At 29.4% G+C, this 27,607-nt stretch overlaps 2 protein-coding genes and 1 long non-coding RNA gene across 13 annotated transcripts in view; 2 read left to right on the forward strand and 1 right to left on the reverse strand.

Annotated features, from left to right (window-relative positions):
• On the forward strand, positions 1-13,114 carry LOC107067675 (uncharacterized). Of its 11 annotated transcripts, none has more exons than XM_089178771.1 (17): positions 3,651-3,865; positions 4,224-4,321; positions 4,405-4,478; positions 4,593-4,860; positions 4,927-5,808; positions 5,884-6,274; positions 6,357-6,493; positions 6,571-6,654; positions 6,736-6,915; positions 6,997-7,275; positions 7,344-7,665; positions 8,832-8,903; positions 9,103-9,447; positions 10,742-10,906; positions 10,994-11,211; positions 11,347-11,503; positions 12,017-13,114. In XM_089178771.1, the coding sequence occupies exons 1-17, from the start codon at positions 3,685-3,687 to the stop codon at positions 12,262-12,264; spliced, it is 4,101 nt and encodes a 1,366-aa protein (XP_089034897.1). In that variant the 5' UTR covers positions 3,651-3,684; the 3' UTR covers positions 12,265-13,114. The 11 variants fall into 11 exon arrangements, with proteins under 11 accessions (XP_089034889.1, XP_089034906.1, XP_089034886.1 ...); XM_089178776.1 differs by having other exon boundaries at positions 3,652-3,865; positions 11,350-11,503; XM_089178763.1 differs by lacking the exon at positions 3,651-3,865 and adding an exon at positions 1-1,323 and having other exon boundaries at positions 7,000-7,275; positions 10,994-11,503.
• LOC149033499 (uncharacterized) lies at positions 12,873-18,636 on the reverse strand. The gene is made up of 2 exons (XR_016178716.1): positions 17,188-18,636; positions 12,873-17,111 (listed from the first exon to the last, which is right to left on the reverse strand). It is a non-coding gene; the product is annotated as an uncharacterized LOC149033499 (long non-coding RNA).
• Positions 15,594-27,607, forward strand: part of LOC107067606 (uncharacterized) — a 21,182-nt gene continuing 9,168 nt past the window's right edge. Inside the window, 6 exon segments of the mRNA XM_089178730.1 lie at positions 15,594-16,876; positions 18,940-19,123; positions 19,351-19,417; positions 20,160-20,230; positions 20,382-23,610; positions 23,613-27,573. Of these exon segments, the coding sequence (XP_089034856.1) occupies positions 16,864-16,876; positions 18,940-19,123; positions 19,351-19,417; positions 20,160-20,230; positions 20,382-23,610; positions 23,613-27,573 (7,525 nt within the window). The 5' untranslated portion in view covers positions 15,594-16,863.

Below are 27,607 nucleotides of genomic sequence, written 5' to 3' on the forward strand. Positions count from 1 at the left end.
ATGAATTTATTCTCTCGTCGATAGGTTTGGTTGAAATCGATCATGCGCAGTTAAAATTTCGTGAATCATCCCCCATTGATATAGTTTATTACATTCCATCTTATTACCGTTTGGTTCATGGGAAGAAAGGTGCCCCTTGTTGATCAAGGAGGCAAAGAGAAACAACGACGGAAGTGGGGATCGTGCGCCATTTTCTATTTTTGCATAAGAGTGATTAGTGTGTTGTATGTGTACGTTTAGTGTATTAAATCAAGAAAATAATAATAATCATTTTGATGCTGATTTGCCGTAGCAATGAGATGATCGTTAAGAACATATATACCAAATACTACGATATAAGGTTTATCCAATTTATCGTTTTCATTATTACGATAAAGTTCGTTTTCGTTCGTTTATAAACACTTTTACTTAGTTCTCCTTTTTTTTCGAGGAGTGAATGGTGAGAAAAAATTGTATTTCAATAACCCAGCGATTAATTGTTAAATAAAAAATTTAATAAAAAAAAATTAAAAAAAAGACAGAACGTGAAGGAGAAAGAGCGATAGATAGATAGAGAGAGAAAAAGAGAGAGAGAGAGAGAGATTGAGATTGAGCGAAAGAGAGGGGGAAACGGGGAGTGTGTGAGAGAGAGAGAGAGAGAGAGAGAGAGAGAAAGAAAGAAAGAAAGAAAGAAAGACAGAAGGGAAAAAGAAGAAAGAATAAAAGGATTTTCTTTATATCACTTAATAAAGAACAGTGACACATAATAAAAAGAAAATCAGTCTGTGATATTAAGCAGTTTAGAATATAGCCAAGTGTAAATTATACACAATCGCGTATACACATATATGTTGCGTGAAACATAGATAGGACTAGAAAGATATAATACACATACATACATACATACATACATACATACATACATACATACATACATACATACATACATACATACATACATACATACATAACACGCACAACATACATACATACATACATTCATACATACATACATACATACATACATAACACGCACAACATAAATTCATACATACATACATACATTCATACATACACACGCACAACATACATACATACATACATACATACACACAAACATACATTCATACATATAACATATATATATAATATATATATATATATAAAAGGAGAGAGAGAGGGAGAGGGAGAGAGAGAGAGGAGAGAAAAGAGTAGAAGAGAGGAAGAATAAAAGAAATTATAAAAAAAGTAGTGTAATACCTTAAACTTTTTTCGTGGACGAAAGAAGAATGTCTTTGGAATCTGTGACAAGTGAAAAACAGCTGCAAAATCAAAAATCAACAGGTATTTAAAAAAGTTTCGTATTTGGTATTTAAAGATTTCATCAACTGGTGATGGATAATAGATGATACCATTTCTTTTTTATTACTTATATGACCTCCTAACAATATTTCCAATATGTGTGTGTGTGTGTATATAAAGTAATGATTAGAAGTATTCTTGCTTGTTTGCATGTTCATAGTTTTATTCATTCTCATATTTTGAATTATTTATTTCCTTCACTGTGATTCTTATTGTTTTTCATTTTCAAATTTAGCATAACATTATCATTATACATTCCTTCTACTTTTCTATTATATCTTTTATATTTATATGAAAAGTATTACTAACATGTATGTGATCACATTTGTAATATCTAATAATATAATTGATTAATTTGTTGAACAATTTTGTTTGTTTGTTTGTTATTTTTTTCTAGCCAAAGAAATTGTTTGTTGAAAAGAATATTCTCAAATTATCAAATTATAATTAAAATGAATATGATCAAACAAAACAATATTTTACTTTATTTTCTCATAAATGTATTTTTCTTGTTGATATACCAAAGGGAAAGGTTATTAACGATACACCTTGGAAATATTATTTTTTTGTACTTTTATATATTATAATAATAATATTTGAATTATTGTTAAGGAATTAACAAATATCAATTTTGGATTCAATCATTTTTATAATAAAATATTAAATAAAATGAAATAAATACAAAAGAAATATTAACAATACAAATCATATGCATATATATAAATATATAAGAATAATAATTGTAATGTTGAAAGAATATAAAACAAAAATGATTGATTAAAATATAAATCAAACTCTTAATGATGTAATTAAAATAATAATCATTATTATTATAATGAGTAAATAGTTACATTTGTTTGTAATATTTTTCTTTCTTTTGAGGTTACATAATTTTCAATGTTTCATAACGTAGAAAAATCGTTGCTATATGGAAACGTTAATATTTTAATGAAGAAAAAAAGATATTCAAATAACATGCAACTTTCATTTATAATATATCATAAAGAATATTTTATTATAAAATTCTAATCTAATTCAAAAATATGACGTCGTTGAAATATTAATAATTTAAATATGTTTCTCTGTTTTTCTATTATTTTTTTTCTTTTTTTTTTTAAATTTAATCTGTGTAACCAATAATATAAATAGTATATTTATACATAAATATATATTTAAATTTATACAACAGCCATTGCTTTAATCGTTACTAATGTGTATTTGATTTATTTTGATAAATATCATATGTTTAATTATTGAAAGTAAAAAAAAAAAAGGAAAATGTCGGTTAAAATCATTTAATTCGAATAGAAACCGTAATATCAGTTAATTCAAATACATGTTAACAGATTGAATAACATTTGAAATATTTGATTGAAATGGTAAGAAGTTTCAAAGTCAAAAGTTGACTTGTTTTTAGTGTAAAAACTTGGATAGGTAGGCTCAGTTTAGTGTCGTATCATTCGAATTAACGTATCTTCCTATCGAGGTTAAATTTCAAATTTTCCTTTATTATCATCATCATCATCATCATCATAGAAATCTGTTTATTTCGTTTATCGATCTTCATTTTATTATAATTCTTTAATTTATTATTATTTTTTTCTTGTTTTTTATCTTCTTCTTTTCGCACAAATTCAAAAATCGCGTTAAAAGTACGCGTAAAATCTTCCTATATAAATAACAATAATATAAATCATAATAATAATAATAATAATAATAATAATAATAATAATAATAATAATAATAATAATAATAATAGTAATTTATGATAAAACGATTAATATTGAAATGATCTGTTAGTGTATTATTTCTTAAAATTGAATTTTAACCAGTGTGAACATTCGAGATTATTATACAACATACACATACACAAATACATATATATATATATATATATATATATATATATATATATGCTTGAAGATAATATTCTCTGTTAAATAGAACTCAAATTTTGAAAGTCCTCTTTTCGTCCTTTATTAGTAAATATTTAGCTTCAATTTCAGAACGGTTATAACGAAATAGAAGAGAAATAAAGTTGAGTGAAACGGGTAGAATAAGCGCAGTTTTGTATCGAACTCTATGAATAAAAGTACTTAAATATACACACATATTATATTATATTATATTATATTATATTATATTATATTATATTATATTATATTATATTATATTATATTACATATATATTTATATATTATAATATATTGTTATTAGTAAAAATATATCTAGAGAGTTAGATTTATAAATCAGGACTACTACTACTACTATTTAGTTAAATTAAGTTTAAGAAGGTGTAATTATAGTTTCATTTTAAAACTTATTTGTTAATTGAAATTAAATATGAGATTAGACGATGCTCATACTTTAGTTGGTTCAAACTGGTACCGACGTTCTCGAAAACGTCCGCTTGTCGGACCTACAGGATCTCCATACTTAGATGCAACTTTGGTAGTTCAAACTCGAGCTTGTCGATGGTTTCGTAAAAATAAATCAGTAAATCCGTTAAAACGGGTTACTTTTCGTAAGTATTTTCATATCTTTTTTTTTTATATTATTTATTTACAATTTTTTTTTCTCCCATCAATCCTATCATATCTCTGTATGAAAAGATTTATTATAACAAAGGAAGAAGAAGAAGAAGAAGAAGAAGAAGAAGAAGAAGAAGAAGAAGAAGAAGAAGAAGAAGAAGAATAAAAAAAACCACCAACTTTACTCTCATGATTTATCCTCCTGTAGATCAGGATTTACTTTTTTTTCTTCTTTTTTTTATATATATTAATAATAATACTTCTATATTGAAATTTTAACATATCAATTGCTGAAATACTACTATTTATAATATTTTCTAATAAATAATTGTTTTTCAATGTGTTTTATAGGAGATGATGCAATTATATCAATGTCCGTGGCTGGGGAGGTAACTGATACTTCCATTATGGAAATTGGACGTTCAAGACCTCAATTTCAATATACAAGGGTATATATATATATATCATTTACAAAGATTTTAGATAAGATATGTATTGTAATATTGTTGTAAATATTTTTCTTCATATTTAGGAGGAATTGATGACGATAAAAGGTTTACCTTTATCTAAACGCAGACCTGGTTTCCTGGATACCTCTTACAATAAGTACGATAATAATATTATATTCCTATATTAATATTAATTATATTTATCATATTTATTTTTATCATTTTATTTGTATCATTTGTAATAAAAAAATTTGTTGAAAATGTTTTAAAGTACACGTGGTGTATGGGACCCTGAACGTTGGCATTCAAACAGAAAATGTAGTGACACGCCGCCTAAAGATGACAAAGGTATACGTTCCGAACCCATTACTGAAAATCATAACAAGCGTCGCAGTGGTGATCCTCGGGAACGAATACGAAAAGAACAGGATGGTATTGTTTTAAGTCCCCAAAGACGAAGTTTTAATTCTGGATGTTTTGTTAATGTGACGTGTAATGTACCAAGTAGACGCTCTGAAAGTCCAATTGGTAAAACAGAGGTAAATTACATACTTATATATCTTAATGTTGTTAAGAATATTTGAAGAACCCTTGAAATTTTTCAGGTCAGTCATCGGGAAACAGTTCGACGGATTGGTAGTGGTAGAATTTTGACACGTGACATATGGGACTTTAGATCTGAAAATGAAAAACTTGAATCAGAACGTACAGAGTTCTCATATATATCTGTTACACGTGATCGTGACAATAGAGAAAGTAAGGTAAATAAAGATCGTGAAAATATACGGGATAGAGAACGTGAACGGGACAATTTACGTGATCGGGACGAAAGAAATGATCGATATGTCATCGAACGTCGATCATTTGGTCTTAACTTTGGAGATCGTGAAAGAGATCGCGATCGAGATAGGGGAGTGGATAGAATCGAGCGTAATCATCAGAATGATCGTGATAAGGAACGGGGACGTGAGAGAAGATTTAGTAATGATCGTAGAAAAAGCTGTGGTGATAATCGTGATGCTAATGAACCGGAGTGGTTTAGCTCAGGACCTACATCCCAACATGATACTATCGAGTTAAGAGGTTTTGAGGATATTCCAGAAGAAAAAGTAGTTAGTAACAGTATCAATGTGAAAACTAAAAAATATCCTGCTCCAAAGAAACGCGGAAAACGAAATTCTTTAGAAAAAGATGACAAACCTAATGAGAATATAATTGGTCCTAAGGGACGTAGTACCCCAACCACTCTAGATCAATCAATTAATGCTGTACCTGCACCACATTCACCTATATCTGAACAAAATGAGCCATCATCTGATTCTAATAAAGAATCTCAGGATACTAGCGATAGCATCATGACAGAATCAAGTACCGAGATGGTTGATAATTCCGAAGCTCGTAAAAATGATGAAAATAGTCATCCTGATTTTAATCTAGACGACTTTTTGAAATCTGATACTTTCCCTGGTGTTCCTGACTTGTTAACAGTAAGTTAATTAATATCAATTATATGAAATAAATTCAAAATAATAAATTATCTTTAAACATATTATTTTTTATAGAATGGAGTTGGTTCAAATGGTGGATCATGTTCTCGATTCAGTCAGTGGTTTAAAAGAGAAAGCCCTATTCAGCAACAAACAGAGAGTTGCAGAGCTATACAGGAAGAAATGTTGAATAATTTACTCAATGATATTTCTGAACCAAATATTCAAATTCCATCAGTTACTGAATCAAATGCATACTTTGCTCCTATATCACCTGCTATTCAAACTACTAATAATACTACATCTACCACTGGTGTTAAACTTCTCGAAATGTTGCAACGTGGTAATAAGCAACAACAACAACAACAACAACAACAACAGCAACAGCAGCACAATCAAAATGGTCAAGCAGATTTAACTACACCAGTTATATCATTAATGAAAAGTTCTTCTATCAAAGATATGGGTAAAATTATTTCTGATATTATAACATAACTTGAAAATATATTTTAATATGAATGTCTTATGATATGATATATTATTTACAGAAGTAGGTGGAAAAGTTGTGCATAGTGTAGAAGAATTGGAAGCACGTATGCGTGGCGGAGTTCCTCCACCTTCATCTACGGCTGAGTTGTCCCGTGTAAATAAGACTGAAGAGGATCTTTCTGCCTTTAAAAAATTGGTAAAATTATTCAATTGTTTTTAAACTATCTTTGATGGATATACTTATTATTTATTTTTAATATTTTTATATTTAAGCTTGCTCAAGTAACTGGTGGACAAGCTGTACCAGCAGCAAACGGGCCTATGCCTCAAAAACGACAATCTGTAACATTGATGCAGGTATTATTTGTTTTTCTTTTTGTGCTTTAAATACCTAATATTTGACTAACTTACTACATAATCAAATAAACTTCTTTACAGTTGCTTAATTCACAATTAAAGACACCACAGCAATCGGTTGTCCCTCAACAATCGCATGCAATTGCAGATCAAATTCATCCTTCAACATTTAATCACGTTGGTCCCATTGCTCCTACTCAACATCCACACCAAGTTCAAATGCAACACGAAAACTTAATTAAAGTATTGCAAATACAACAGGTTTGTTATTAATCTTATATGTCGACAATTCATTTTTTAGCCAAATTGTTTCTGTAATGTTTGTGGTCTATGATATATTAGCAGCAACAGCAGCAACAACAACAACAACAACAACAACAACAACAACAACAGCAGCAAAAGCAACGACAGCAACAACAACAACACTCTGACATGCTGTCTATGATAATGAGTGGTCAACGATTGATGGGTGTTAGTCCTGTGCCAACAGATATGCAAATGATGATGAATAATGTTACTCAATCTAACCAAGAATTAACACAAAGACCAGAAGCACAAGCTATAATTCAAGGTTTGCAGCAAGGGGAAATAACAAAACAACATTTGATTCAACAGTTACAGGTATGCATTTACAATAAATTAATCAGTCAATGTATAATATTTATTGGTATTAATATTAAATTAATTAGAATCCTGCCATGCAACATCGACATCGAGAGGTTCTCGTTAATATTCTTAAAATGTTTGGTGGAACTACTCCACGTGCGATAAGTCCACATCCAAATGCACCTACTCCACAAGATCATATTTTGCATCAAATGTTGTATCAACAGCAGCATCAACAACAGCAGCATCAACAACATCAGCATCAACCACATCAGCATCAACATCAGCATCAACATCAGCATCAACATCAGCACCAGCATCAACACCAACATCAGCATCAGCAGCAGCAACAGCAGCAACAACAACAACAGCAACAACAACGGATTCCTTCTCCTATGAATAATGGTAAGTGTTTTATATGGTTGTCATTTATTCTATTTTATACCTTTCTGAAAAATTTTTTTCTATTTTAATTCCAATATCACAAATAAAAGACAACCGATGATATTAGAGATACAAATTGAATAATTGAAGAAATTTTGTTAAATATATTGTACTAATATGCACAGTAGGGTGGGTCAAAAAAATGACTTTTTTTTTTTTTTTTCAAGTGCCACGGAAAAATGGGTTGTTAGACACCTTAAAACAATTCTCCCCAAATATGAGTTCTTAATTTTAATAGGAAGATCCTCCGCATCGCAGTTTTTTATTTTTTTTTCAGTTTAATAGATTAAAATTCATACCTCATTATTTATTGATTGTACAGAAAAATGTTCTGGACGAATTTTGTAGGAAATTTAATGCTCTACAAAAAAGGTATCTTATATTTTTTCCGTAAACCTCATCATTTGAATGATATTGAAGATTTAAGTTTCATTATTTTAAGACAAATTTCATTTTTGTTTATGAATTTTATAACTCGACTATAAATGACTATTATAAAATGCGCAATACAAATTTTGTAGGAAATTAACTGTTCTATAAAAATGGTGTCTTATGTTTTGGCGATTAAATTAAGCGTTCAAAAGATATTTAGAGACAGAAATCAGTACACATGAAAGTTTGATAATGAGTATCTTTTGAACGCTTAATTTAATCGCCAAAACATAAGACACCATTTGCATAGAGCAGTTAATTTCCTTCAAAAATTTGTATTGCGCATCTTATAATAGTTATTTATTGTCGAGTTATAAAATTCATAAACAAAAATGAAATTTGTCTTAAAATAATGAAACTTAAATCTTCAATATCATTCAAATGGTGAGGTTTACGGAAAAAATATAAGATACCTTTTTTGTAGAGCATTAAATTTCCTACAAAATTCGTCCAGAACATTTTTCTGTACAATCATTAAATAATGAGAAAGGAATTTTAATCTATTGGACTGAAAAAATAAAAAACTGCGATGCGGAGGATCTTCCTATTAAAATTAAGAGCTCATATTTGGTGACAATTTGTTTAAGGTGTCTAACAACCCATTTTTCCGTGGCACTTGAAAAAAAAAAGTCATTTTTTTGACCCACCCTAATGCACAGTGTCTTATAAATTATTTGCATACGTTCGGAATGCAGCTTATTGCCCACCCCCAATAATTCCATCAAATGTAGCAACCAGTCCTAACACATTATCAGCAAATCATTCAGGTAAAACAAAATTATTTCAAAAGAAATAAAACGAAAAGAAGACACATTTAGTAAATCTTCTTATATTTTGAATCTTGAAGGAACAGGATAAACTTTTATTTTAAAATAAATAAATAATTTAAAAAAACTAATGGAAATTTAATTAAAATAATATTTTAAAAATTACTTTTATAGAAGATAATTTATGTGATTTTAATAGTTATACCGCACAGAGTACCATCACCGCGGGAACTGGTTATGCATACTCAATCCATTATGCAAAATGCTTTAATTAAAAAGAAATTAGAAGAACAACGTGAAAATTATCGTAAACGACAGGATCAGCAGCAGCAGCAGCAACAACAGATTCAGCAAAGACCGTCCACTCCTGTTAATTCTTCAGCAAAGCAAACGATGAGTCCAACGCCACTTGCTTTCACGCCAACATCAGTATTACGAAAAATGACCGCCGATAAGGAGCCAGAGGGTGCGAATCATTTAAACCATCAAGTAGAACCAATTTTCTCTATTTCTTCTCTTTATCATAACAGTCAGGATAGCTTTAGTAAGTTTCAAAATCGGTGCATTTCTACGCTACAGCTATGCCAATTTTCTGATAGCATGTACAAACCTATAACTTGTGTTTTTAAATATCAAGAAAATCATTTTAATAATGCCTCGTCTATTGCATATAACATGGGAATGAATAATAGGTGTAATTTTGCTACAGATGATACAGCATTGAAAACTAAATATTTTTGTTCCTTAGTTCATAACCAAGATTCTAATGATAATTCAAATTTAAATATGTTAAAGGAAGATAAAATGATCGTTGATAATATCAAGCCTGCAGATAAAAATATACGATTAAAAGAGATCAATGCAATATTAGATAAAAATAGTAAAGTAGTGGAAGCAATCACTTTAAAAGATAAAGAATGTATCAAATTATCTATTAGGGATTCATCAATTTCAAAAGTTTTCGTTTAAAATTTTAAATTTTTTCAAATCAATAGCACATACATACATACATACATACATACATACTACACATACTACACATATACATATTCCTACCATATTTTGTTTAACAAAAAAAAGAAACTTAAAGTATATATATAAAAAAATTATTTGAAAACTAGTAAATATTGTAATACCGTACCTCTTCAATGTTTTTTTGTAAACGAAAAAAAAAATGCATATTTTTATTTTTTTATTTTTTTCTTGATACAACACACAGTATGTAACTTTTTTTATATGTTTATTTTTAAAAGGTATATTCTTTTGAGTTCTGTAAAAAACGTGATATGAAAACTATCACAAGTATAACTTGGTGTCTATATCACACAGATCGTTGAAAAAATTTATCTTGCTTCTAAAAGTTTGTCGAAATAGTTCCTATAATAAAAATACTTTATAAATATCTCTCTCACGCTTTCAGTTTACCTCTACACTTTATTCATTTTTCCTTTACAAACTTTCTCTAAATCATTTGTCCTGCATATGTACACACAGTTTTTAAGTAGAAACATTTATATGATACACGTTATGATGTTATATATTTATTATAAGAAGAAATATAATGGCACAAATATTATCTCATATATTTGTATATTGTACTTTGTTCATAAAAAATGAATAGCTATTTGTGTTCGTTACAATGTTTATGTAAAAAAAAAGAATCTATGTGTGTTCGTATCATATAAACATATAGATTCTAAATTGCATGTTATAAATACAGCATATAAAGCATGAAAACTTTTCACTGTTTGTATTATAATAAGAAAAAGTTATTACTACGTAATTGTTAACACGTTTTGATTGTATGTCAATTTATGTAATTTATGTGTTTAATACAGGTAACAGCAATGATCTAGCAAAATTGGCTAATCAAAATCAAGTGCAACAAATGCAATCTGCAGTGCAATTACTTACGCAAGGAGTCCTTTCGCGACATAACACATTGCGGCCACAGCAGTCTATTCAATCTTCATGGTCTAATCCAAATATTAAGCAATATCCTGGTATGTTTATTTGTATTGATTAATACAGTGAATTGATTAACAATTATTGAGTTAAGAAGATAATGTGTAATATACTTTCAATTTTAGGACGACCAATAGTAAAAGGTGGTGGTGGTAACACTGCAAATCAGTATCAGTACAGTGGTAACTTAGACTATCAACAACAGCAACAACAACAACAGCAGCAACAACAGCAGCAGCAGCAACAACAGCAGCAGCAGCAGCAACAGCAGCAACAGCAGCAGCAACAGCAGCAGCAACAACAGCAACAACAACAGCAGCAGCAACATAGATCTATGACGAATGTATATGGCAATCCCGCACGTTCCAAGCATGCTATGGCTCCCACAGTATCATCACACCCTAATGTTCCTCAATATAATGTTACCCAAAATACTATGATAAACCAACGATCAAATCATATGAATCCCCAAATGAAGCAGGTTCAACAAGTTCAATCGCATATGGCTAATGTACATCAGCAACATCAACAACATCAGCAACAACAGCAACAACAACAGCAGCCACAACAATCGCGATCTACAAATCCACAAGTGCAACTTATGTTGAATCAAAACTACAACTCCAATCGTTCAGGTATATACTAGGTGTACAATTTTGTTTCCACTGTTTTTTCTATAAGCCATCTATAGGATATACAATGTGGTAAATATGAATACTTCACACATATATCTTTTTGTATATTTTGTTATCCAATACTAGTTTAAAACTAAAAAGTTTTTTCCTTCTTCTTAAATATATATGTCATATATTGTTTTATATCCAGTATTCTTATGATCACATATTAAGTTCCAGATTGATGCTCAAATTGGAATAATTAGAACTCCCATTATACCTGTATTTCCTTTTTAATCCATTGGTTCAATCAGCAATCACATTGGATTTAAATTAAGTAATGAAATATTCGAAATTTTATTAGTTTAATATTTTTGTTTTATTATTACAGCGTGTAATAAGAAATCAGTATATAATATAAGCACAATTATAATTACCTACATTACACATGAATTATATTTTTGTTCCAATTTTGTATGTACAATTTATAGAAAATGAAATTTTATACGTATAATTAATAAGATATGTTTTTAGATGGACGAATGATGCGATCGCAACAATTAAATATCAACGTTGGCCGTCAAAACTCACCAAGTCTTGGATTTATGGGTAGCAATGGTGGAGATTTATCTCCAACATCAAATCAGTTAGCACGATGGTTTACTCCTGAACTTCTTGCACAAGCACGTGCTGGTAAATTACCAGAGCTTGTTCAAACAAATGTTTTGTCATTGGAAGAATTGGAAAGACTTCAACATGCTTCGACGAAGGTGCATAATTGATTCGACACGTTACTTTTCATTGACATTTTTCTTTCAAGTAGTATATTCCTGCTTTCGAATCTTCCATCAAAATTGGATTTGCTTTCGTATTAAAAGGCATGAGTATAAAAAACAATTCGTATTACAAGAAAAAAAAATAATAAGAAACGAAGCGCAAGTGATTTTTACGAAATGGTGCTGGAATTGTGAAATTTCTTGTTACGCAATCTCACGTGAAAAGAAGATTAAAAAAAGAAAAAGAGAAAAAAAATAACAGAAAGAAAGATATACAATTAATTCTATATTTTAATCTTCGAGCAGCATATAGAGCGCAGTATTTCTTCTTCTTTTTATAAACATACAAAGTATCTCATAGGTTAAATCCTTCGAAATTTCAGATTGTATGTTAAGTAGGAATTACAAATGTACAGAATAGAAAAAAGTATCGTGTAAGATTTACATAGCTATTTACATGTAAAAGCCATTTATTGACACATTATGTGAACAGTTTTCTGTTGTAAGAATGATGTATTGCTTATAAGACTGAAACACTAAACACAAAAATTCTTACTGACATAAAATGACAGTCATAGAAAAAAAGAAAAAAAAAGAATCAAGATTTTATTTAAAAAAAAAAAAAAATAAATTATATAAATGGCAGCATAATCGTGTTTATTTGCCTAAATAAATTTATTTGCATGTGAGAGAAGACATTTCTTCATTATAATTAGGATATACATAAATCTGATTATAATGTTAACGCCAACGATTATTTACACATTCACAACATGTATGTAAATTTGAATTATTTATTATTATAAGTGAATATCCTATGATGTGGTACAAAATAATAATAAATAGTAACACACGATCTATGTTTATTGTTACCACAAAACTCGCTACTTACTTGTATTAGAGATTTCACTATGTTTCTTTTTTTTGCTATATTTATATTATATATATATATATAATATAAATGTATCAAAGTAAAATGCATTAAATAAAAAATTGTCAACATTTTTTAGGCAAATAAGATATATGCTGGTTTATGAAATGGGTTATAAAAATCACAGTGCTATGCTCTAATACAAATACCTATGTAAATTTAGACACTGCACTTGTCCTATCCCTATAGTTACAGATTACTGCGACTTTATTAACTTGAAAAAGTATATATAAATGGAAGAGAGACAGGACTTTGTGCTCCTTAAGCATATATTATAATATATATATATATATATATATATATATATATATATATATACTTTATAAAGGTATGTGTGTACAGTATCAATCTGACTGATGGAAGTATAAAATAATAATATTAATTATGATAATAGCAATAAAGATAATAATCTGAAAAAGAAAAAACATCCAACACGAAATCGATGAGAAAATGTTTTGAAGATTTTTAATGTACTTACAAAAAGAAAAAAAATATTTAGCAAAAATATTTCATCAGAGATAAAGAGAAACGGGTTTAACGAGATATCTTTGTACATTGAAAATATTTGTTCAATCGCTGCTGCTGCTAATTATGTGTTTATTGCTTTAATAATTGGTCTGATTACTATAAACATTTCAATTGATTAAACTTAAATAACAAACGAATGAAAAAAAAAAGACGGAAAAAGATGGGCAACATTAAACACTTCCATTCCTTTATCACTTTCTTCATATGTTGTATTATTTATTTTTATTTTCTTAGTTTATATTCGTTTAAAAATATCGCATTTTATAATAAGCGTAATATCATTGGCTGTATTCTTCAATAAGAAGAATATTAGAACATTCTATTTCCATTTATAATCATTACGTAATTTAATACCGATTTATAATCTGTATTAAAAATATTAAACGCGTCCTATTCAATATTAAGTAAACAATATTATAAACAACAACATTAGCTACTGAGGAAAGTGAAAAAACAGTTAAATAAAAATACTTTATTTACGAAAAAAAAAGAAAAAATATAAATCATTTAAAGATTAATTATTAGAGATTAAATAAATGATAGAATGATTTTATATATAGTTATTATAATTTTATATTTGTCGTAATATTATGTTTTCAATTAGTTTAAATAATTAAACAGAGAAATCTCGTTTTATTCTACTTTCTTCTAATCGATGGAAATTTATTTATAATATTAAAGCGAAATGTGTAACATTTATGAATATGTATAAATGATATATGATATATCATATATCATATATCATATATATAATATAAATTGATCTCTTAATACATTTCCTTATTGAACTTTTGAAGTTTCAAAATACGTCCATAATAATCAGAAAAACAAAACAAAATCGCAGGAATGAATTATTACTACTATGTAAAAAAAAATTTACTTAAGTATATGATTTAGAATGAATTCAACGTGTGTAGAAGTGTATGTGTTTGTAAAACGGTTGTATATTCCATCTACTAAGCCTTTAACGAGAAAAAGAGAGAGAGAGAGAGAGAAAGGCTACCAACACATTATCATCCAAATTATTTACTGAATGGAATAATTACGAGAGAGATATATGTGTTTTGTTTCTATTAATTTTCCAAAAATACTCACACACATTTATATTTTAATCTCTTATTAAAAGCAAAAAAAAAAAAGAAAAAAAAAAAGAAAGAGGGGTTTTTTTGTTTCATTTAATTTTACGGTGAGATAATAACGAATGACTTATTTTAGGGATATATATATACATTCGCGTGTTGATTATGTGTACGTGTATACATTATAATCAAAGTAGTTTTATTATAGCCATAGTGCAATAAAAAAAAAACAAGTTTCTTACAAAATTGTTGAAAATCTTATAAACTTTTGAAAATTTTGTTCAAATTTAATGACAAACACCACGTATCTCTCCAATTAATTATAATTCAGTTGAAAATTCAGAAAGATAAAAAACGATTTACTATTTATAAGTTCGTATCGTTAAATCAGAAATTCCCTTTGTAAATAATTCATGTTTCTCTAAACGTAAGATTACAAAAAAAAGAAAGAATAAGAAAGCAAAAAAGAAAAACGCGAAAAAATTTACTACTCCTAGGAATCATGTGTCACGAAAAGATCGATCATTGTAAATAAAAAAGTTATTATTAGAAACTTTAGATTATATTACATCTATAAAAATGTCAAAATCGAACTAAAGAAAAAAAAAACAAGAAAAAAGGAAAAAAATAAATATACAGAAAATTGTAATTATAATTTCAACTTGAGATTCTCGTTCATTTTCAATTAATAACAGAGGATCGATCGTGTTGTATACGACGAAAATATATTAAATATAAATAATAAAATTTGAGATGCCTTGTAGACAATAAAATAATAATATTACGTATATATTTATGAATGTTATAAAATCGTTTAAAAAGAAAAAAAAGAAAAAAAAAGAAAATTCAAAATTTATCTTCGAGATATCGAAAAAAAATGTATAGATGATAAATGTTTGTAATTTTCATCGCTAGATGTCACAAATGTTGAATTTATACGAGCGGTAGTTAGTGGTGATGGTAGTTCAAGGAAAAAAAGTAATGCCGGATGTCGCTGTACTCTTGCAAAGATTTGCAAATGGCAGATCAATGCAGGAAAGAGAATTTCGTGGCTTGTGTTTAATAATTATTTGAAGAAAAAAACAAAGAAAAAAAAGTAGATTTAACTAGTGTCCATAGTAATAATCAAACGTATATAACAACACGATAAATATTGAAGTTGTTTCACTGATGGAGGCATTCAAAATATTAGGGTTTTTAGAATCGTGTGAAAGGCAATGTTAGTTGAAAGCAATATCGTTAATTTAGTTGTATTTTATATTTTTGATCAAGATACTGACAAAACGCAACAAAATAAGTTATCTTTTTGGTTATCCGATGACGAAACGACGACGATGCGACGATGAAGACTTGACGCATAGGAATGCGTGCGCTCGCGCACTCGCGTGTACGTGACAATTAAACGCATACACATGGATAGACACATATACCACGAATATCACATTTATTCGTACCATCCATTTTTGTTAAAAGGAAAAAGTTTAAAAGAGTAGTAGTAGTAACGAAAGAGAAACTTATGTCATAGAACAACGTAGATCACAGTGACGATAGATAGGATATATTAAGGTGATAGAGAATCGTTTTCAATCCATTTTGTTATAAACGTAAATCTATCAATAGTCATAATATAAACCATTATCCTTTGTAATAGCGTGTACGGTAAGTAATCAAATTCGGTTTATTAAAACGAAAAGGTCTCTGGCTGACCTTTTTTTGTATTCGCGATGGATAGGTCATTGAATCGTCGGTTATACTAGTCCTTTATTTGATCGAATCCTAGGAAACGGATTCATTATATTGCACTGCTCGAGAGAAATAACGAATAAAAAATACGACACTTGAAGAAAGAAAGAAAGAAAGAAGAAAATAAAACGTATAGAAAAACGTTTTAACGTGGCCCGAGAGATTAACTACGCTACAAATGTAAATATCGGTTAAATCAAAAGAAAATATATTCATTGTATCGTTTGGATATTCATTTAAAATATCATTGAAGAGCGATCCCTCGTTGCCTAAACTTTGTTAAATGAATTCAACCAATCTACGAAAGCAGATGTCTCAATTGTAATGAGTGCAGAAGGTAAGTCAAATTAATAAAGTTAAACAATTATTTATACGTCATCCATACTCGAAGATAAATTTTATATATACGTCGTAGGCGTCGTCGTCTTCGCCGTCGTTGTCGTTGTCGTTGTCGTTGCTTTGTCGTTGCTGAAACCTAACGAGATTGTGGTGGCGCCGTAGATAGAGGCAGCCATTGTGCGCCCTTTCAGGCAGCCTTTCGACTTTACATACACGACCATTTTCTTTTATACCTGTAACGAACATTCGGGAACTTGAGTTTATAGTCCTATACGTTCTCTAAATCCGTTAAAAACTGATTGAACTTACGCCATGTTTTCGGGTTTAACGCGAGTGTCTTCTTATATGCCGATGTAACACATAAGCTTTTTTTATGATTCTTTTGTTATTTCTGTAAATAATGCAAATGTATTTTTTTAACTCTATATACATTGTTAATATTAATTTAATTGTTGGTGATAACTTATATGGTGTATAGTTCTTAGTGCATTGTAACATAACATTATACATTTTTATAAATAATGTATAATTCAATTTTATATTTGTAATTAGATCTTATTTTTTCTTGGGGTACAATGTAGTCGTTTAACTAAACGATTCATTTTTAAACACAAAATTTGTATCAATTTTTTTTCTTTTTTTTTTTAATTGACATCGATTTTCTCGAGTAAACTCTGACATTTTTCATATAATACGAAATAGTTAATCGTGATATATATATATAGAAGTATACATCTCTTTATAAAGACATATATATATGTATACTTGTATCACGTATATATTTTAATAAGAACCAAAGAAAGGTAGAACAATGTATAAAGAGTATACGTATAGGATTGTTCGTAAAGAGAATGAAACGATCCAATGGTTTTGTGTTTCAATGTTCTTACGTCATGAATTTATATAGTGTTCATATATTGTAGTGTCGTAGTATTATAAAACGTTATCTTCATTGTAAAACCGTTTCTCACCTAAAATTGAAGAAACAGATTTAGTGTTCATAGTGTTTAACAAGCAAACTTACAAAATGTCTAAAAGTGAAGATTAGTGAGAGTTCGGAAGTGATATGTGCATAAGTAGTGAGGTTGGTGATTCTTTATGATGCATTCAATTATTGTGTTGAACATATTCCTGGTATAGTAAAAAGAATACATTCATTATTTGAATGTACATTAGATAATTTACTTCATTATTTATTTTCGATAATGATAATCTACAAATAAAAGTATCGTTAAAAGATCGTTTGCGAAAGTACATTTTGTTGTTGTTGTTGTAAAACGAATCTATAAAAAACGCATACATATCTTTCGTCGTTGAATTTATCATGAACTTTATCATGATTGTTCATGACTATTATCAAGATTTTTAAATATCAAAAACAAATAAATACACTTATACGACAGTTCTTTGCACTTTTGAAGGTATTTAATTGTTCTTTGATAAAACGTAGCAACTATGTGTGTGTAAATATTACATTATTTTTTACCTTTATGCATTGTCCAACATAAAAGTAAAATGGCGGCGTTGTGTGATTTACACGTAATGGCGAACTATTTGCTAGGGTCGGCAATTTCTTCTTATATAATGCAAATAGATTTTCCTTTATTAATATATTTATATATGTGTGTATAGATTTTTTGAAACAAAAAATTCAAATTTCATTAAAGTACACGAATTTATGAATAGTTTCGTACATTAATACGGGTGAGCATGATTTAAGAAAGATGTTATTAGGATGTGACAAGTGTCGCCATCTATGTCTTCAACATTTTCCGGAAATGAACTGTACAGTTCCGAAGTTGAACTTGTTCAGTATAGTGACGAAGTATTTTGTGATAAAACAATTCTCTTTCCAGATTATTTAATTAATTGTAATTATAAATATATTATTTATTTAACTTTAAAAAATTCGATGTGTTATTCGTATATGCATTTACATAACACCACTACCACCACATGTGTAGATTTGTTGACTCTTATATTTTTTTAGTTTTCTTTTGTTTTTTTCTTTTTATATAAAAAAATATAGCATAGTTAAGAAATGTTTTTATGTTGATACAGGTAAATTTAAAAAAAACGCAGAGAAGATGGACGAATATAGTAAAAAATTCGCAGAAATGCAAAAATACATTCCGTTTTTAGAAGCTATGATTGAGAGGTTACAAAATGTTAAGGACGAGTCAAGAGAGATTCAATTACAAAAAATGGAAAGTCTTCATGGGATTTTGTCTAATAGTAAACGAAAGTACGTCGCATTTCTATATTTTGTTTAACGTAATAATATTGCATAACGGTGAACAATTTATGAAATAAATTTACTAATTAATACAAATTTCTATTTTTTATTTTTTTTTGCATTTGTGCGTATACGCAAGTTTGTGAAATTTTTTTTTGACGCAAATTTAAATAATTACAAATATAAATTATTATATTTTATAAATACTGACAATTGACTTATCATTAATGGAACAGGTTAAAGATTGAAACCTTAAAAAGATGCGAAGATGTTCTACAAAAGTTGTACAATAAAGTTGAAAAGGTAGGTACTCTTATTTATTATACAATTTTTATCTACATATGTTCATTGTAATATTTTAAATACAGATTTTGCATTCCAAATTCACCCTTCCTGCAAGTTAAGTTCACCCCCTTTTGCAAATTAAATTTTTGGAATGCAAATCCTGTATAAATGTATATAAATTTGTTTTTTAACCAACGAATATTTTGTCATCGTCCAATTATTTATGTTTTTTATCACTTTGTTTTTAATCTCATCCATTGTACAAATTTATGAAGGGCAAATGTAGTTTTTCCTATTAATTTTTTATATCCAGCAACACACACACACACACACCATTCATATATACATACATATATGTGCAAAACATTAAGTTCACAAAAAATTAAGTGTTGTCTATGGCTTTGGATTTATTTCACTACTAATCCTACGGTCTCAATTTTTGTTTATTTAATGCATTGTAGATTGCAAATTACACAGTTATTATTATTATTATTATTATTATTATTATTATTATTATTATTATATATATGTATACACAAGTTATATAAATATTATTCACACAAATTGTAATTCAATATTACCATTGCACAAAATTGATTTGATTAATGGTATTATGGTTTGTTAATCTATTACAACTCTCAAAATGCTATTATGGATGTGTCTCTATCTTTCTCTATCGCTCTGTATTTTTTAGTTATTTCAGGCTTTCGTAGAGTGCATGTTTTATTAGTGTATTTTAATCATCCTAATTCGACACGAGTTTCAGGGAAACGCACCAGGTATTCATGAGTCTAACAAAAAATCCGAGGACGTTGGTTCACAGCCGACAGCGTATGTATCTAAATTCTTCAATTTGATAGTATATATTTAATGTAAAATTTTATTTAAATAAAGTGTTGAACAGAACTATTTTCACAAATTCTATTTGTGTCAATATTTTCATTAGATGCATAGCAATAGAATAGGACAATATATTTTTCAGTTCATCGAACGATGAAAATCGTAACAAGAAAGATGACGAATCAACCGAAGTTGAAGCGATGACATCAAAAGCAGCGGTGGAAGAAACTCCAGCTAGTCCTAGTCCTCCAGTGAGTCCTGAAACGGTTTCTCAAGCGGCCCCAATAATTATACCTACAGAAAGAAGCGTAGACTCGATATTGGATATCTGCGAAAAGCATATAAATATGAATGAAATGGATATGTCTCATAGTATTAAACCAATCGTAATACCGACTGAACGTAGTTGTGATATAAGTAGACACTCGCCAAATTCAAGAATTGGTTCGATTGATAACGAAGATGTGGAAGATATTAACTGTTCCGAATGGGATATGTTAGAAGAATCTGAACGACATAGTTCTAAATTTACTAGAAATTCCTGGAAGCCTGTAGTTACTAATAGTAATCATGATGTTCCAAACGTGGTTAAATTAATTAGTAACAGTTTACCTCAAAAAATGGCAGATATGCAAGCGCCAACAAAATCACGGCACATAGTCACCGTTCCAGTACCTTCGTTAGGAGCTTCCAGAAGACTTTCGTCTGTTTTAGAAAAAAATATAATGACTGAATTAGATTTAGATGCAATTAATTCTAATTCTAAACCAGAATCGCCTGTTAGCGTTCCAGAAGTTTTACTTAAATCACCCGGTCCAGAGATTTTGTTCTCTAAATCTAAGAAAATTTCATCAAGAACCAAGGATAGTGGATTTTCAACACCAAAATCAAACTCAAAGCCACCAGTCATGTTAGTTTCACCTCCTCCACCTGTCTCAACAGAACCACCGCTCTCTTTCGAGGATTTAGCCAAATTACTAAACGAGGAAGAAGACACAGATGATAATAAGAAGAAAGAAGATCAATCGCAAGATAATTCGGATCTTAAAAGATTAGGATTGGGGGACAAGCCAGCAGAGGAAACTTCAACAAAGAAGGATAACAACAAAAAAGTATCTACCAATACTGATTTAAATACATCTAAACAATTTTCCCTTTCTCAAGACGAAATTGATCGGGAAAGCGACAAACGTTGGGAAGATACAGACAAACATATTGTTAAACTTACATCAAGGAAACCTTTGCCTAATGCAGCACATATATCGTTAAATGCAAAATCGGAAACATTAAAGTCAAATGAAATAAAGAGTCCACCATCTTCCCATCAATATAATTTCTCTTCAAACATTGATAAGTCATTTGACCATAAGCATCAATCATCTTCACCATCTTATAAAGTTGAATTACGTTACTCCGAAAATTATGATAGGTATCAACGTCAGATGCGCGATAATGTCAATGATAAAATGTTGAATGTGCATTCTCGTTTGCACGATGAAGAAATGGGAGGAAACGTGCACATGTCGCATGGTGGTCCTGTTATACAAGAGGACAGAAATGCAATGATGTATCAAAGACGTGCACACACTCCTCTTTTAGGAGATGGTCCAAGAATAGATCTATCGGGCCAACAAGAACATTTTAATCGGCAATCTGTAAACCAGCCTTTATGGCCATCTCATCTTCCCCCAAATCAAAATGATTTTTATAATTCTCAATGGAATTCTCCTAATAATTACAATGCAATAGGTAGTAACTCGATGCAAGGTATGCCAATGCCTAATACCATGTATCAACAACATAACATGGGGATGCACCAAGATATGTGGAATTCCGGAATTCCAAACTCAGCTCCTATGGATTCACATCCAATTAATGATTCGTCGATTAGATCAAATCATTATGGAATAAGACCACCATTATTGAGTACTCCACTTCCACAGGGTCCAGAAGTTGGTGGTCACGATGATTCTCCGATAATACCACCACTGTTATCTCCTAACAGTTACCCTCCTCAATATAGAGGCTTTCATGATGTTCCTTTTGATAGACCCGTTGATTATCCGATCGCAAGGCCATCGTGGGATCAACCAATAAATAGGTCGAATGAGCCACCTTACCGAAATGATCCCGAAATAGGTTGTCCAGACGGGATGATGGGAATGTCTAATTCATATTCAAGACCAAGCACACCTTGCCCTTGGAATAATAGAGATAGAGATAGAGATAGGGATAGAGATCGATCTAGCCGAGGTAGAAGTAGAGATGGTGGTTACTACAATGATAATAGATGCAGGAGTGAAGGAAGGAAAAGTTTTAACCGCGATAATCGTTCTAGATCTGATCGAGTAATTAGAGATGTAGGACAACACAATGATTGGGACAATTGTAATCGATTTAATAGAGAAAATCGAATCATTGTATCAGATAGAGATCCACGAATTCGAACAGAACACAGTACATCGTCCCTAAATTCAAATCATACTCGAGAAAGTAGTAGTAGTAATAATGGTAATGGTTCTAATAGGGATCCACGTCTGACCAAGGATAAACACTCTAATTCGACTAAATTAAAAAATAATGCGTATCAAAATAGAGATCCCAGAAAACGTTCGGTATCATCTTCGGCGTTACCTTCGACTCTAAGAAAAATGAAACAAAAGTTGAAATCAAAAAAGAATGATAATCATAATAAACATAATTCGGATAACAATAGCAAACAAGTAAACAACGAAAAAACATCCATAGATACAATGCAATCACCGTTAGAAAGTTTATACGGTGTTATTGATACAAAAGGTAAAGATGGTCGTTCTTATGGATTGCAAAAGTTCAAAATACCAAAGATCAAACGATCAGAACCTTCTACGAAATCGTCGAGTAATAAAACAAATCAAGAGAAAAAATTTAACAAGAATAAAAAGAGCTCGGATAAAGAAGACACATCTTCTGAAGTTACGAGCAGTAGCGATGTGGCTAGTTCGAAAGAAAATTGGAACGGGGATGATAGTGTTACTGAAGTAATACCTTCGAAAAATGAAGATGTTGCATCAGAGATAGAAACAACGAATGTTAAGAAAGATGTTGTTCCTTCACCGACAACTTCAACAGTCGATAAAGATGAACCCAAATTTGAGGAACCTGATTCAATAACCAATGCATCTGCAGCTATTTCTGAAATGACAGAAAATCCAAAGAAAGATGATACAGAAATAGACGGAGATAAAATAAAAGATGGTATCCTTACTCAAGAATGGATCGAGGGTTTAATTAGAAAATCTTTAGAATGTGGAGAAGGAAAGAAATTTTTTGAACAAGCTAAATTGATAAAAAAATTAGGTGAAGCATTGGATGCTAAGAAATTAAAAAAATTAAGAGGATTAAGAAGATTATTGAATCTGAATCTGAAAGTAGTAGTTCGGATAAAAATGCAGATGCTGAGAAGAAAAAGGTACAAGTTAAGAAAAAACGACGTGTCATTGTTTCTTCTGATAGTTCTGAAGAAGATTGTTTAGCTGAAAGATTGAATATATTGAATAATTTATCTGATGAAAAAGACGAGGATAATAAACTTAATAAAAATGATGATGATAATAAAATTAAATCAGAGAGTAATAGTAATACTGATGAGAAGAATGAAAAGAATCAGAAAGAATCTCTTGAGATGTCTTCTGAATCTAAGGAACTTGTAAAAACAGATGAGAAATGTAATATTGATCAATTGAAAAGTTCCTCTACTGTCTTGGTAAAGTCTGAAATAAAGGAAATGTCAGAAATTAATAACGATACGAATGAAATTGTCGAAAATAGCAATGATATAAAGAAAATTGAAGACAAGAAGGATAACTTAGAAGAAAAGTTAAATTGTATAGAAGAATTAAATGAAAATGAACGATTTACATCAATCGAGAATACTTCTTTAAGCAATGAAACAATTGACGATAAAGAAAGTGGTTTTAAAATGTCCACCAAGCCAAAAACAAAAAGAAGAAATTCTTTAGAAATGTTACAAGAAGATATTCGAGAAATGTTTATTAGCGAAGGTGTGGTAACAGCTACAGGGCATCGTATGTGTCGAGTTGTAAAAGAAAATCAAACGAGTAGTCCTACTACAATTATATCTTCGAGTAACTCGAATTCGACATATAAAAAACCAGAAGTAAGCAAACCATTGACTAAGCAAAACAATTTGGATATAGAAAGTAAGGAACAAGTATTAAGTAGCCCTAAATCAACAAAAGTTCCTAGAATTCGTAATAACCAAAAGTTAAGTAAAACTAAAAGCAAGAATAAAAAGGATATGCAAAGGCTTACACGTCAACGTTTAAAGGAACAAATTTTTAGTTCTGATAGTGAGGAAGATCAACCATTATCTTTACGAAGTAATAATCGAGAATGGAGTAGTGGTAACAAGAATTCCGATGTCACCAAAGAAGAAGAAGAAGATGAAAAATATCCAGATGTCGAAGTTCTACGTAGAAGTAAACGTGTACTTCATAAAGAAACTCCTAAAGAGGCTCGAGTTCTTATAGAAAAAACGAATATTGCCAAAATTGAATCTACCAAGACAATGTTTGATAGTTCTTCAGACGAAAGTTTTAATTTAGATGTAGTAGAATTAACTACTGTTATAGATAATTCACTTATTACAGAAAAAGAACGAAGTCATAGCTCATTGCAATTATCATCTCTTAAGAGTAGTAGATCAAACATTTCGAATCTCTCTAAGAAGTGTTTAAAAAAGAAACGTTCAACACTTCTTAGTGTTGATAAGATTGATGATGTTACATCGATTACGGACGAAGAAAGTATTGTTTCAGATATTTCTATGTCAAGTAGTAGTATAGCTTCTGGAAAGAAAGTTAATAATAATCTTGATAAATCCAATAATAGTGAAGAATTATTATTAGATGATACTGCAGAAGAGCTAGTATCTTCTAAAATAAACAAAAAGGTATCTCAATTAGAAAAAGTAAGCGACGTTGATGTTGGTGATGATGTAAGTGATTCCATACGTATTGAACAAAGTCAAAAGAAAATTTCAGTTAAAAGAAAAAGAAAGAAATTAAATTGGCAAATGGGAATTTTATCAAAAAAGAAAAGAAAAAAGGTGTCACCTACGGTACAGGTAGAATCTGATCATATTATCAAAGAAATTCAAGGTACACTTGAGAAAATAGATATTAGAAAAGATAAATCTGATGTAATAGAAAAGTCAGAAAATCCAGTAGAAGAAAGCATACCAGACAAGGAAGAAGATACAAAAGAATCTATTTTATCCTCTGTTGATTATGAAATGAATGATGAGGCCGAAGATGATAATGTTATAAAAGATGAAGAAAACAATAAGAAAAAAGATATTAAAGAAAAACTTAAAGAAATGTCAGCATCAAATGAAAATGAAGAAGAACGGCTTAATTTAAATATAGAAGAATTAATTGAATATGCTTGGTCGGGTCATCAAAGATATGATTGTTTATATTGTCCGTTTAAGGGTACAAAGATTATTCATCATTATAAATTGATTCATCCTGAAAAAGAAGTTTTAATCTCTAGATTTGAGTTGAAAAAAGCTCTTTATGCAATAGAAGAAGCTAAAAATAATGATTATTATGAAAAAGAGATGTGTACAAAAGTTGTAAAGAAAAATAAGAAATTTTATTCATTTAATTGTAGATTTTGTTATGTCTCTTTCAAAGGAACTAAAGATACTGTAATTGAAGAATTTTATGAACATTGTACATCACATACTGGCGAATATAGATTTCAATGTAAGAAGTGTTCTTATCAAACTATTTATAAACCATCTATGCGTACTCATTATTATAAATCTTGTTGCAAATATAAAAGTACTTTTAATAATACCGTAAATATAGATTCAATACCAGAAAAGGACATTGTATATGGATATTTGTGTTCAGCTTGCTATTATGTACAAATAAAAGAAAAGAATGTACAGAAACATTTGAAAATTTGGCATCCTAATGTTGAGGATGTAAATATTATCAAGATAAATATGTCTATTGACGCGACTCATACAGATCTCATTTCATTAATTGATCAAGATTTGAAATTAAAGGTTGAAACAACTGACACTTCTTTTGAATCTGTAGAACAAGAAATGAATAATGATGAGCAAACGAGTGAAGAACAGATTGTTTCTAATAGTGACGATGTAAATAAAATTATTCAGATAGAAGCTATTTCTAAAGAGAAAAATAAAGAGAATAAAATAAACAAAAAATCTACGATTAATAACAATAAATCGAATAATGCATCTAAGGCTGAAACACAATCGACACTGCTTAAAAAGGAATCAGAAGAACCGACGGTACCAAGCACTATTAATGATAAATTAAGTGTATTCGTGTGTTCACCTGAGTTAGAACGCAAAGAAGTAGAAATTCAATTGGAACGTAAAAAGAAAATGCAAGAAATTTTTGAAAATTTTGGCATTAAAGTACATAAAGATGTTTCCGAAAAGAAGAAATCTATTATCGACACTTTAAAAGATAAAATGAAAACGAATGTGCAAAAAGAAGATAATCAGAATAAAGATTTGAAGTCAACAACAAGTATTTTGGAATTATGTCTTTTAAATAAATCTGTTCTTTCTACAAGTTCAACAACCTCATCTGAAAATAATACAAATACAATGGAGCCATCTGTATCAAATGCTACTACAACAATAAATGAGGAAGACACGTTAAAATCTAAAGAATTAAACAAAATAAATGAGCAAGATAATATTAACGATATGATTGAAAATAATTCAAGTCTCAGTTCTGAAAAAACAACAGATTCCCAAAATCATCCTCCCCAACTATTAACAAATGTTGATAATAAGACGATTGAAAGTGAAATTGAGACAAGTGATAATGATACTACTAGAGAGTCTGCAACCATTTATGATTCAGATTCTAGTAGCGAACAAACAGACACAGAAATAACTACAGATGTAAACACAATATTAAAAGAAACTTCCAATATTACAGCATCGTCAAAAGATCCGATGATGACAACCATACAAAGACTTGCCGCTCAATTGCAAAGTACAAAATCACGTGATGGAGATGCATCTGAAAATTCTAGTACTCCAATTGATAATAGCAACAATAAAGATATACCAAAACCTCCAAATGTAATACCTATTTCTAGCCTTAGTCAATTCTTTGATGAACAAAATACAACAGTACACAATTATACAAAATCAATTTCAAATAATGACAATGAACCAAGAAGTTTTCTCAGATTCAGACGTTTAAGCGGTGATATGCTTTCTGTGCCTAATCCATCTCCAGAAAAGATTGAAGAAGATAGGCTATCATTAAATGGTAATTAGTTAAAGAGTCAAGTATATTTATATAT

The sequence above is a fragment of the Polistes dominula genome, unplaced genomic scaffold (genome assembly GCF_049000335.1).
Source record: "Polistes dominula isolate Pdom_NZ unplaced genomic scaffold, Pdom_raw_medaka contig_373, whole genome shotgun sequence".
Lineage (NCBI taxonomy): Eukaryota > Metazoa > Arthropoda > Insecta > Hymenoptera > Vespidae > Polistes > Polistes dominula.